General features: G+C 35.5%; 1 protein-coding gene across 2 annotated transcripts in view; it reads left to right on the top strand.

Annotated features, from left to right (window-relative positions):
- Positions 1-13,627, top strand: part of TDP1 (tyrosyl-DNA phosphodiesterase 1) — a 30,788-nt gene extending 17,161 nt beyond the window's left edge. The window contains exons 6-16 of one of the 2 annotated variants that reach the window (XM_063290221.1): positions 721-771; positions 2,387-2,479; positions 4,166-4,336; positions 4,758-4,836; positions 6,873-7,055; positions 8,175-8,223; positions 8,311-8,377; positions 9,542-9,649; positions 9,755-9,857; positions 11,523-11,631; positions 13,506-13,627. In XM_063290221.1, the coding sequence (XP_063146291.1) occupies positions 721-771; positions 2,387-2,479; positions 4,166-4,336; positions 4,758-4,836; positions 6,873-7,055; positions 8,175-8,223; positions 8,311-8,377; positions 9,542-9,649; positions 9,755-9,857; positions 11,523-11,631; positions 13,506-13,579 (1,087 nt within the window). In that variant the 3' untranslated portion in view covers positions 13,580-13,627. The remainder of the gene's footprint in view (positions 1-720; positions 772-2,386; positions 2,480-4,165; positions 4,337-4,757; positions 4,837-6,872; positions 7,056-8,174; positions 8,224-8,310; positions 8,378-9,541; positions 9,650-9,754; positions 9,858-11,522; positions 11,632-13,505) is intronic. The other variant, XM_063290222.1, reaches the window with a different exon arrangement.
- The last annotated feature ends 391 nt before the right edge of the window (positions 13,628-14,018 follow it).

Genomic DNA, 14,018 nt, shown 5'->3' on the forward strand with positions numbered 1-14,018 from the left:
GTGATAACCAGCACCTTGAATTGCACCCTATGTTCCTGAGTTTTAAGTTCCAAAGATTTGGCCATGGCTGAATAACCACAAGATGTTTGCCTTGTTTTAGCTAAATAGCACATAACCACCATATACTATCCTTACTTATCCTTCAGAAGTGGTTTTATAAGTCCCCCTGTGGGGGAGAGATGGGCGGTGAATAAATTTATAAAATTAATATTAAAAAAAACTATTAATCAAAGTGTTTGAAAATTGCAAGCTCAAATTTCCTTTGAATGGCATTAGGGTAAATTGTTTTTAAAAAATGGCCTTCTTAGAATAAGCTTTGTAATTGTTGCTGTGTATTTTGTTACAGATTGGTAATTAATATTTGCTTTAATTTTTAAACTATAGTTATTTATAACACTGAGAGCTAGTTTGGTGTAATGGTTAAGTCATTAGGCTAGAAACCAGGAGACCATGAGTTCTAGTCCCGCTGTAGGCACAAAGCCAGCTGGGTGACCTTGGGCCAATCACTTTCTCTCAGCCCTAGGAAGCAGACAATGGCAAACTGCTTCTGAAAAATCTGCCAAGAAAACTACAAGGACTTGTCCAGGCAGTCTCTGAGAATTGGACATGATTGAAAGGATTAAAAAAAAATTATAATACTAGTAGTACTATGTGTAATCATGCAGTGAGTCAGTTACATGAGCTAGGTATATTTTTATTTCAGTGCATTTTCATTCTCAGGTGCCAGTTTCTAAGGCAACCTAACTGTTTGGAGGAAAACTCCAGGGTAATGTAAGACATTTTCTATTTAGCAATCTATGGTAACTTAATGATTTTTTTTAAGTTGTTGCAAAAATAATAGTACAAAAAGAGCATGTGACTATTAGATTTAATTAGCAATCTTTTTTTTTTAAGTGGATGGCCATATTTATATAAAAGATAGCAGGATCTCCTTGCAGATTGTGGAAACAATCGCATCAGGGTACAGTTTTAAAATGAAATATATTAAATCCACGTCCATTAAAATTAGACTAGCCATTTAAAATGACAAATATCTTTTAAAGTGTCTTTATTTAATTCAGTTTTATCCGCCTTTATTATTTTTATAAATAACTCAAGGCGGCGAACATACCTAATACTCCTTCCTCCTCCTATTTTCCTCACAACAACCCTGTGAGGTGAGTTGGGCTGACTGAGGGTGACTGGCCCAAGGTCAGATGGAATTATATCAGTGGAGAATTCAGACAGTAGTCAATTATATGAAAGTCCTGTTCTCCAGTAATCCAAAATCTTTTAATGGGGAGATTAGAGTCCCTGAAATTTGTATATGTGTAAATGATCCTTCAAATAATCAGTACAAGTTTTAAAGGAAAACTAATGCTTTGAACAGGCCCCCAGTGTAGCCAATAGAACCAGCATAATACTTGTCATTAACTAAGAATTACAGAATTCTAATTTAAGTAGAGCTACTCAGAACAAAAAGAATACTGCAAGAACACTAAAGTGGTATTGGAACCTGCTTTAAATCAACCCCCTATGTCCTATAGTTTATAGTGAATGCAGTACATGCTATAGTACATAAAGACTGCTCAATATGGTGGCAGTTGGTAATTAGGAAGAAACTAGTATTTGTACAAAGTTTGGAAATTCTGGATAATATAACAGGACAAGTTTCTAGATTAAAATGCAGATTAGTAAACTATACATTACAGAAATGTTAGGCACTAGCATCACTGATCCTATTGTTTAGAGCTGTCTTGAGTCTCTTGCCCATCTAGTCTTTCTGAGAGCAATATTATATAGAAGCATGTACAAAGGTGATGTCCCCAAGAATATTAAATGTAAATTACATGCCAGTTTGTCTTTTAAAATTCACAAAAGAAAGGGCAAGAGTGTAGAGAATAAAGAAGATGATGCAGTCCCAGAACAACAAAGCGAAAGATCAATTCAAGCACAAAACAACCTGAGGGAAGGAAGAAAAGACTCAGACGCCTCCATAGTTTCACAAGAGTATAAGCTGGCGGTTGAGGGAGTAAAGCACAATCAGACTTGCAAGATTCTGTTACAATAGTCCATCTTAATAAAAATAGTTTTAGACTTCCCTGCAGTCTGTTTCCTGGTCTGGTCTACATATGGGGCTGATAAAGAGTGAAATTTGGTCTAGCCATTCAGTTGGGTAATCAAGACTAGAATGGATTTATGGTGATTTGAATATTATCACTATTGAAGGAAAATTTTAGCAATTCTGTTTACAAGTAAATGGATAGATGTCATTATCACTCTTTTATAGCTTTATTGCATGGTTATATGTAAATATGCTCAGCATTTTTGGCCTTGGCCTTTTTAAATTTTTGTAGTACCTCAAGTGCCACTTTCTGGGATACTTAAATTATTCTTTTTTGTGTAGGAAAATGATGTTGTTGAATTATGAGGAAGGCCTTCGAGTCGTGATACATACATCCAATCTTATTGATGAAGATTGGTTCCAGAAAACACAAGGGTAAGAAAAATGTAGGACCTTTAATTTTCGTAACTGATTGCTACATTGCCATTTCTTGAGTTGCTTTTTAAAAAAATGTATATTACATGTACATGATTACTAATTACATAGCTCCTTTAATGTTTTATAAAGATAATTTGATATTTTGGTTCATGACTGCATGCCATGGATTAGAACCTTTTCAACAATCATCAAGCTGGTTATTCCCAGAGGATTCATTCTTGTTTAGGTATTAGTTATTTCTTCCAGAGTTCAAGGCAGTCTACATAATACTTCCTGTTCCAATTTTTCCCACAAAAACAACCCTGTAACTGGGCTGAGGGAGAGCGACTGGCCCAAAGTCACCTAGTGAACTTTTATTGCTGAGGGTGGACTTGAACTTGGTCCTTCTCCTCTCCTCCTCTCCCCTACACCCCACCCCACCCCACTCCATTCCTAAATGCAATACTACACTGGCTTTTATTGGCTTGATTTGTGTGATTTAAAAATATAGCAGCAAATTTCCTGGTCATACAGATTCAAAAAGCAGTATGTGTAACTAATCCTTTTCTGTATCACCTAAGGAATTTGAAACAATAGTAATGTTACCCAGAGAGAAGCATTTCAAAATAAAAGATTGCTTATCTGTAATCTGGTCTTGAATGGCATAGATGAAGTCTGAAACTGTAGTGAAGTTAATTACTGTATAACTTCCCAGTGGGGAAAATGCTTCCCTAGAGCTCATAGAAAAATGCTGTGAATATATTTATAAGATAATATATTCACAGCATTTTTCTATGAGCTCTAGGGATGTCTGTGACTGAGGAGGCAGTGCTTTGCTCTATTTCTCATGCAACTCAAAAAGGTAAAGAGTCTTTTCATTCAGGATAAAGGGTATTTCCTGTATATAGAATGTTTGCTGTTAAAGGGGAATGACAGAAAATGTTCAGCTATTATCTACATAATAGCTATTTGCCTCATGTACTGCACATGCCCAGTTTCACTCATCAGTATAAACAATATAATTCTAGTACTACTGGTTTAACGTCCTAGGAGTGCCTTGATGACCCTTGCTTGGGTCAGACTGTCCTGAACCTCTGTGCATATGCATACCTGTCTTTCCTTGCTACAGAGAAAAATTATGGATGAGGAAACTGTTAGGAAATTATTATGTACCTTACTATTCTGTACACTCTCTGTTTAGTGATATTGGGAGGAGACTTGGGGCTTTGTGAATCCTCATTTCTTTCTTATTCCTCTTCTTTACCACTTATATGGGGGCAACACATTTACAGACTTCCCTTTCATTCTGCATGGAGTGGTAGAGTACTCAGCATGGTGGAAAAAAATTTATTTCAAGCCCAGATGTATTTGCAAGTAGGTTGGGGAGCCTTTAGTATAACAGAAGCTATCTCTTTTATAGAATTGAAGGAAATAACAAAGAAACACTAATTAATTTTGCCTGTTGAAGTGTCTCTGGATATTTATACTTCCTTTTTTTTTTTTTTGCAATACAGTTTCAAGATACAGTAGATTTCATAGCTTAAGTTGATAGAATGTGAAAGAAGTCATAACTGAGTTTAACTTTGCTTTGCGAAAAACACAAATCAGATTTCTCAAAAAGTGAATGTAAATGTCTCTTCTTTTTAAACTACAAAATATGCACTTGGTAATGTTATTTTATTGCTTTACTTTTTAATATTTTAGAATATGGCTAAGTCCTTTGTATCCAAGATTGCCTCCTGGGAGTGCTGAGTCTGATGGTGAATCTCATACGCATTTTAAGTCTGATCTGATAAGCTATTTGGTATCTTATAAATCTGCTACTCTGAATGAGTGGGTTGAAATAATTAAGCGACACGATCTTTCAGAAACAAGGTATACAATTCAATGTATATTTATATTAAATAATTTCTGACAGTTCCAGTCTTCATTACAGTTATATAAAAGATGTCTGTTTCAATATAAGCAATTTTTAAACTGTAAAATTGCATTCATTGAAATAGGTTACAGCATTGAAAATGCATTGTTATAAGTTGTTTACGAAATGAAATGAAGCTGTTTCTTCTGAAAAGCAACTTTTTTTCTTACATTCAACAACTTAAGTTAGACTCTGGGTAGAAGCTTTTTGTGGAGATGTTCCTAGGTTTTCTTATTGCGCAGTAATGCAATTTGGGAAAACAACTGTTTTGAGGTACACTATATTATATTGCATGCAGGATAATTACACTATGATAAGATATGCACTGTGATGCAGTTAGGGAAAACACTAAATTTTGTGTTTGTTTTTTTTATGCAGAGTATATCTTATTGGGTCAACTCCAGGTCGATACCAAGGTAATGCAAAAGAAAAATGGGGTCACCTTAAACTGAGAAAGGTACTAGATGATTATGCCTGTCATCTTTCCTGTCTTTCTAAGTAAATATTTGTAGAATTTTGGAGACTTGGAATGAATTTCAGAGGTTATCTGGTTACTTGTTATTCTTGGAATAACAAATACAGAGTAATTATTCTAAAGTAATATTCCAGATTCTGTCTATACTTTCCAATAGAACATCTTGCCACCTATTTTTAGACTTGAATTCTTCCATAAGGTTACATTTTCGTGAATATCAAAATTTGATCTACAGCCCCCCAAACCCCAAACATGTCTAGCTGTTCTCAATCCTTGAAACAAAAGGCCCATTTTACTATATATCAACCCAAATAATTGCCAAGATCTTAGTGGAAATAAGTAATAACTTTTGGATGAAACGCACAAAGATTAACCCTCTATTAAATTCTCATTCCACATAAATGTGGATGATCAGAGGTGCTTTTTTTGAGAATCTGTTACACTAAAACCACTGCCTTCAAAAGATAAATTTATTTAGCCAGTGAAATCCTTGATGGCCTGTTTTCCCATATAAATGGGATGATCTGTCCCCAACTGGCCCTTCAGGTCTTCCAATGGTTGAGACCATTGCCACTATAATTGAGTCCCTCCACCTTGCTGCTGGTTGTTCTTTTTTTTCTCTTCCTTCCATCTTTCCCAGCATTATTGACTTCTCAAGACACTTAAGTCTTTGCATAATGTGTCCACAATCTAATAATTTGAGCCTGGTTATTTGTACCTCAAGTGAAAACTCTGAATTTATTCATTCTATGATCCAGTTGTTTTCTTGGCTATCCATAATATTCTCAGGAGTCTTCTCCAGCACCAAAATTCAAAAACATCAGTAGTCTTTTTATATTATTTCAAAGCATGATTCTGACATGTATACACATCACAGCCTCTGAATACCTTTCCCAAGGCCTTCATTGCCTTGCTGCTCTACCAAGTCCTAATGTGTGGTGACTGCTGCTGCCTTTACTGTTGATAATGGATACTGAAAGGCATTATCCATCCAGCACTTCAGTATCTTTATTTTCAATTCTAAAGTTGCTGCTGTTCCTGTAATTAGTTTGTCTTCTGTTTATTTAACCTTAGTCCCATGTTTTCATTGTGCTCCTTGACTTTCATTATTAGAGCTTGCAGTTCATTTCAGCTATAGGTATAGAGACATCAGCGTAGTAAAGGTTATTGACGTTTCTTCCTCCAATTTTAAAGCCACACTTATTTTCTTCCACTCCAACTTCCCTCAATATATATTCGGCATATAGGTTGAATAAATGAGAGAATATACAACCGATTTATTCCTTTACCAACCTGGAGCCTGTCTGTTTCACCATCTGGACTTTGGACTGCATAGGTTTAGCATGAGATCAATAAGATGTTTTAAGCTTGTGACTTGGGGTGGCAATCTCCACCCTATCTTGTTTCACTTATGTAAATAGCAGATTCATAAGAGATTTGAGCTTATTTTTACACTTTCAGTGGGGAAGGTTAGAATATGATAGAAATCAATCAGTGTTTTTGACCAATTGCATACCACCTTGAGTTGTTTCAATTATGCAGCCCTATATTGTTGTTGTTGTTATGTAACCCAGAAGTTTATGCCAAAAATTTGTATTTAGATTGCTGCAAGGATTGGTGGTTTCAATTCATTGTCCTTCAGTTTACAAAAGGGACTGGGAACTTAATTGGTTTTATGTAGAAATTGAATTGTGGCTTTCCCACTAAAAGCAGCTAGATATGTTAGCCTATATCTTCCATTACCTGTGCGGGCTCACTAACTTAACAGCTAAAGCTCAACACATCTGGAAGATATTCAGGGATGTAAGATTTCAGCACAAATGTCTGCAATAACTTTACTGTTGGATAAAATCAATATTTTATCCAACAGTGCTGTTATTGCACATGCAACTAATTAAGGAGCGCAATTCCCTCATAAATGATCATCTGTGTCTCATCTGTTACTTAATTGAATCATTGTTGAGTGTGATAAAGTGCTAATGTTTTATTGGCGTTGTCTCTCTTTTCTCTCCAAACAGCTTCTGAAGGAACATGCAACACAAATACCTGATCAAGATTTGTGGCCTATAATAGGACAATTCTCAAGTATTGGATCAATGGGAGTTGATCAGTCCAAATGGCTGTGTTCAGAATTTAGAGAAAGTTTGGGGACTTTAGGAAGCAGTATGAAGACTCTCACAAATGAAGTTCCTATCCATCTGGTATTGGCTGCTTGATACATAGACATACATGTGTGTGTGCATGTGTGAAAGAGTGTCTATGTGTATTTATAGTCTTCAGAAAATTTAGCACAGCAGAGCATCTGCTACTGGGACATTTATTTATACATTACCATTTAAAAAACACACATGCATATATATTCCATTTTTTAGAAGTTTCTAGAATCCAGTGTACAGAAAAATAGTGAGGTTTAGGCCCTTCTGTGCAATTTATATATAGCTGAGTTTTCCTGAAATATACATACAATTGCAATAATGGATCAGAGGCCATGCTTCAGCTTGATTATGCAATGGGCTGCAGGAAGCTAGTGCATATGACAGTAATGTCACTTAAAGGGGTAGAAGTGAAATTTTCTTTGAGGGAATAAGCAGGAGACCTGTATGGGGCAAACTGCCACCATTTCTCCCCTTAATCTTCTCTATTCCCTCTCCCAGACTAACCAGAAATTGCTGATTTGGAATCATTTCAGTGGGGTTGATGGCCTTAAGGGCAGGGGTTCAAAACGGTAGTCCTTATTCAAAATGTCTTGCTGTCATCCCCACTCTTAAAACTGGGGAAAAGTCCCAAAATATGAAACCAGCACACCCCCCCCCAGTGGTTGCAGTGGATAGATAAGGGTCAGAAGAGCAAATAATTGCACCACAGAAAATGAGCCATTTTGCCATCAAATTTTAGGAGTGCAGTCTGGATCTGTTGATTGCTCGCCCTTCCTATAATACCTTGTTCATCTTCACAAAACCTCTATTTCACTTTTTTTTAAAAAATTATAATTTCAAAATGTTTAATTCTAATCTTTCTCAGAACTAATACTGCGATTTAGTCATGCTTTGAATAGACATACAACTCTGTCCAGAAATTAGTTTCTCTGTCACAGATTTTAAAAAAAATAAATTGTAGCTGAAATCTCAAACATGATAACAGATGTGTTTTCAGCAAACCAGTAGCTGTATCAAATTTCACTGGTATATACTCATGCTCTGTTACTTTGCAATATTTTGGTGATTGGTAAATTGTATAAAGTGGATATTTATATCAATCTGAAACAATCATGATGCACTTCTTATAGCTACCTGGTACTACATTTGCTTTTTTTTGTTTAGATTTTCCCAACTGTGGAAAACGTGAGACAGAGTTTAGAAGGTTATCCAGGTAAAATAAATATATTCCTGCCTTTGAGAATAATGTTGGAAGGCCACATTTTGAAATTAAATAATTGATCTTTTCTTTCTCTTTTAGCTGGGGGTTCTCTTCCATATAGTATGCAAACTGCACAAAAGCAGCTTTGGCTGCACTCTTACTTCCAGTAAGTGCAATGTTGTCTTCATGGTGTTTTTAAAATAAAGGTGTAATCAAACCTTAAAGACTAAATTTATTGTGCCTTATCTTTCTAAAATGTTTTAGAAAGATATTTGTATTAATTTTGACTTGGAGTGTTCATCATAAAAATCCAAATGGAGATTATATAAATTGAGTTTCAGATGTACTGCAATTATTAACCTTTTAAAAATGGCTTAGTTACTGTCTCCCAATCAACTGATTTCCCAAAAATGAAGCCTAGTAGACATCTCATATTTCAAACCAACCCACAGTGGAAAACAGTAAAGTTACTTTTTCTTATATACAGTAGTTTTCAAAAATTTCCTTTTAAATTTATGAAAAACTGCAAGTTGAATATAATAAATCTATCCCTAGTAGGACAAAAATATTAATAAATTATGTCCAGAAATCAAATGCCAACATATACACATCAGTAAATGTTGCCATTTTTTTTCCAATCCACATCCTTATTCATTTCATATGCATCCATTCATGCATGTTATACCCCTCAACGTTTAAATATGGCTTTAGGTGTAAAGTATGAACAACTAAACTGAGAAGGGGAAGCTAAAAAACATGGTAACAATATTTTGCGTGTCCCTATTTAATCCTGCTATATAATTATTGGAATTGTTGCAGATTACAGCTTTGCGTATGGTTGGTAAGGATATCTAAATCAGCCTTCCCCAAACCGATGCTCTTTCATGCTGAGTGGGAAGGCTCAGAGTTTTAATCCCGGTATATTTGGAGCAGGATCAGGTTATAGGACATTGGCCTAAAATATACCTGAAAAGCTTATGTCTTTTCTATCAACTATTGGAATATTTATTTGTACTACTTTAATATAACCATGTAAATGAAATTTGATTAGCCAGGTTCTTTGAATGTGTTGGGTTATGGTTCCCAGTACTGCCTGCCACCAGGAATGCAACTTTTTAGTTCGGGTTAGTAAGAACTATTAACCATTACATCTTGAAGTCGCCAGGTTAGCAACAGCGGTACACATAATTTGCCCACTCTAACTAGAATATTTCAAGTTGAAGAAAACAAGGAAAAATAAAATACTTCTGGCTATGGATACTACATTCTAGGAATCTGAATCTGAAACCTTATTTGAGGTTTAATCTGAGTGACTTTTCCCCCCCCCAAGCAAATGGTCAGCTGAAACTTCAGGTCGTAGTCATGCAATGCCACATATTAAGACTTACATGAGAGTATCACTGGACTTCCAGAAGATTGCATGGTTTCTTGTGACAAGGTAAGTCTTTTATGTTTACTTCTATGTTTTCACTTCAGGATCCTTGCATTCTGTGCATAAACAGAACTAACTTTTTTCTTCTCTTTCTTGTTTATGCCTGCTTAGTGCCAATCTTTCCAAGGCTGCTTGGGGAGCTTTTGAGAAAAATGGCACCCAGCTGATGATCCGATCATATGAACTAGGAGTTCTGTTCCTGCCTTCGGAATTTGTAAGTTCATTCTAATCATATACAGGGTTGCGATGAATGCAAACAGAGCCAGTTTGCTTTTTAGCCACTGCTCAAGAATGTCAGAAATGTAAAAAGAAGGTAAAAAGAGTATTTTTCAATGTGCAGCTCAATTTCCAAGAAAATTATTAGTTACCCAATATTAAGTAGGTTCATTTAATGACTGCATTAAGTTGCAAAACTAAATTATACTTTAATGCTAGGAAAGGAAGCTTATGCGAGCCACTGATTTGTGAATTTACCCCCGTCATCTCCGCCACTGTAACTGGAAGATTCAGTCCTTGATTAATCACGCTTCATGCCTGTATTCAACAGGATAATTTTTTCTGGACAGTGACTACACTTCAATCTTAAAAATAAATTGTAAGTGCATTTGAGGGCTGCATGGAAACGTCCAGTGATGTCATTGCAGACACAAAGCTTTCAGCCTTTTAGTTGGGAAGATGAAGTTGGGTGAGGCAAAAAAAGATAAAATTATATGCTGCAGAAATTTGCTTGCAAATTGATTATACAACCTGGGATTCTCCAAGTGTGCAAAATACTCCCAGTTGTATCTGCCTGTTCAGTAAGATCTGATAGCACAGCCTGTTTCTGTATCCCCTCTCTCAGGAAATGTCATCAACTGGGATCATGGAAATGAACCTTTATATTTAACTTACGGAAGTTTATGCTCTAATCTCAGTATAAACAATTGGGTGCCTTCCAAAAGTTTTGGTTATAATTTTCTGAATTCCTTGATACTGGCTATAACGGTAGTGAATGTTACAAGTTGTGCTTAAAATGTCTGAAGCATGGCCGCCTGTTCTTTCTTAATCATTTGAATTTCCAAATGTGTCTGTATGCAAGAGCTGCTGTTTTGGAGTGGATAGAAAAAGTTTGGTAGATTGTAAATACATTGTAAACTGTTCTATGTATTGCTTAGTAGTTTTTCTTAATATGTACTTCTATTATACATGGGAATGTTCAGGTCTTAATATACTATAAGTCAGCACAACATTGGATATTAAATATTATCTCTTGGTGATTTATTCATTTAGAAATGCATAAGGCCACCCAACTCTACAACCACTCACGGTGATGTACAGTAAATGAAAGTCATAAAATACAATTTTAACAAAACCCAAACCTGGAAGAAAAGCAACCATTAAAAAACAATCAAACACACAGGACCCATCATCCCAGGCCTGGGGAAAGAGCTAGATTTTGAAAGCTTTTTTAAATACAACCAGCATGGGCATCAAATGTATCTCAATTGAGATTATATTTATTCTCCACGAATGCAGATTCAGTGTTTCCTTACTGGTATTTTTAAATGTGGAAACAATGTACACCACTCTCAGTCTCCACATTCATTGTTTAATGGAACCAACCTACAATATGATGCAGCATATTTTTCCATTTCAAATCAAGACAGTTGCTAAGTTGGCATTTTGAGGTCTTGGTTAGTTTAACAAAAAATAATTACTAGCTAATAGATTATCTGCTTTTAATTGTGGAAGACTGATTATATCTTAATTATTTTATTATAGTTCTATTTAGGCAACCTCCCTAATATACATAAATTTGGCAGCCTGTTACTAAACATCACCATATCACTATATTTGTGTGTTTTTAGTTTTTGGTTGAATGCAATGCTCTTTTTTTTAGGGCTTGAACACAGGGTATTTCCAAGTAAAGGAAAACATGTTTTCTGATACATCAGTATTGTCATTTCCTGTTCCTTATGATCTGCCCCCTGAGAAGTATGAAAGCAAAGGTAGGTCATTCTCCTTTTACATAATTCTTTTTGCTACATATAAGGAAAATTAATTTTCTTCTTGAATGAATGTAAAAGCATTTAGAACAATAAAGAATGTGTAGTTATAGCTTACTGGAAGAAGAGAAGAATGACATCTAGAAACCCTAAAACAGACAAGCATAGGTAGATTTTGGTACGAAAATTCCCTAACACATTTTTTAACTAGATCCCCCATATGACAACTGTTTAAATAACTGTGGAAACAATTGTTTGTAAGATTCTGTTTTCAAATCAGGCTGAACCCTAAAACCTTTGCACATCATTATCGCTTTGTCAGTATGTTGTTTTAAGCTTTTTGGTATAAGGGTGAGATACAATTTGAATAAATCCATATGCTGCTTTAAATTTTAAGATATATCAGTGTTATGATTCATTTGTGCTATGGTACTGCTATTGAAAGTACTACATTTCACTTCCACTTGTACTAAAGTACTTCCCTTCAGATTAAGTGGGATTTTAATATATCATTGTGTACAATAGAATTCTGAGGATAGATGGGTTTTAAAAGCTAATACATGGAAATGGAAGATCCCTTAGGATCTCTGGAAGGATTATTTTCAAAGAAAGGCTTTATTACAGGCATTCCTCTTATTATTCATCACATTTCTGTTTTCTGATAAGCAAAGTCTCACACAGCAGTCAAAGGGTCACATTATTTTATCCTATGGCAGGCTTATTAATGTTATTTCTTTATACATATATACCTACATACAGTTTAGAGGCCACCCAACTCCCAACAATTCTGGGCAGCTTACAGATTAAAAAACGAGAAAAGTACAAAAAACAGAAAAAAAGAAATCCTGAGCAGCCTGAAGATAAACATGTAAACAAAAATACCCATCCAGCAGGTGCTCAGACATTACCCTGCCCCAAGATGTGAGAGAATAGCCATACATTTAATAGCTTCCTGAACATCATCAGGATAGGAGCCATCTGGATCTCTAGGAGAATATTGGTCAAAAGGGCAGGGGCTGCAACTGAAAATGCATGCTTCCTGGGTCCTGACACTACTTAATCAATAAGACCCAAAGTGTGCCCACTCTACAAGGTCTCAGTAGACAGACATAACCAATAAGAGAGAAGTAGTTCCCCAAATAACCAGGTTCAATGCAATGAAGGGCTTTATAGGTGATAACCAGCACTTTAAATTGTATCCAGGAGCCAAATGGTTACCAGTGCAGCTCACAGAGCACTGGAGTCACATAGGCATAATGAGGCATGGCCATCTCTGCCTGCAACACTGCATTCTAAATCAGCTGTAGCTTCCCAGTAGTCTTCAAGGATAGTCCAGTGTAGAGCATGTTACAGTACCCATTCATGAGTGACTAAAGCGTAACTGTCTGAAGGGCCTCCCAGTCCAGGAAAGGGCCCAACTGGCATTCTAGATGTTCCTGTACAAAGGCCCTCTTGGCCAGAGCTGCCACCTGCTGTTTGTGCAGGAGCTGTGAGTCCAGTTGACCACCAGATTGCACCCCATTCTTGAAGTGCAACCCCATCCAAGACCAAAGATAACCAAAGAACTTTTTGATGCTGTAATTGCTTTTAAGGCTATTTTGTATAACAATGATCACCCATTTAAAGCTGATTTTAAAGAGCTGGTTCTCTGTTATGAAGCAGTAAGTTTAAAAGCTAATTATATTTCAAATAAAAGTTATTCATAAACTTTTTTATATATTTATACTTTTTTTCAAAGTATCAATACCAGATTATTTAAAAATAACTGGTTGGTAAAAAAAATAGCTAGGCTTTAAATGGCTAGCTTTAATATAAAGAAATTTTGAAAAGGGAAGTCAAATTTAATTTTTCTCAGTTCATCTCCATTCTCTTTGCAGATCGCCCATGGATTTGGAATATCCCTTACACCAAAGCTCCTGATACACATGGCAATATGTGGGTTCCTAAATGAATAGTTCTTTGGTTACTTTATTCTGAGTCATTTGAATACCTGTAAAATGTTACCGTTTTTATCTGTACATTTTATTATATATCTGTACCCTTGATAAAACTTGTTTGAATAAAATAAAATTCTTCTGATTATTATTACTAGCAGCATTTTTGGAGAAAGCTTTGAAAATTAGCAGTTCTAAATCTCATGGTAAATAATATGCTTTTGAAATTACATATATACAGGTAGTCCTAGTTTAGCAACCATAACTGGGACCAGCAACTTGGCTGTTAAGCAAAGTGGTCGCTAAGTGAAACTGCAACTGTCCGTATGAACTTACTTCAGCTTTCCTTTGTTTTACAGACCTGTGAAGGTTGTAAATGCAAGGATTGGTCGTAAAGTTATTTTTTCATCACTATCATAACTGTGAACAGTCGCTAAACTAGGCAATCACTAAACA

Source organism: Candoia aspera, chromosome 1 (genome assembly GCF_035149785.1).
Source record: "Candoia aspera isolate rCanAsp1 chromosome 1, rCanAsp1.hap2, whole genome shotgun sequence".
In the NCBI taxonomy this organism is placed as follows: Eukaryota; Metazoa; Chordata; class Lepidosauria; order Squamata; family Boidae; genus Candoia; species Candoia aspera.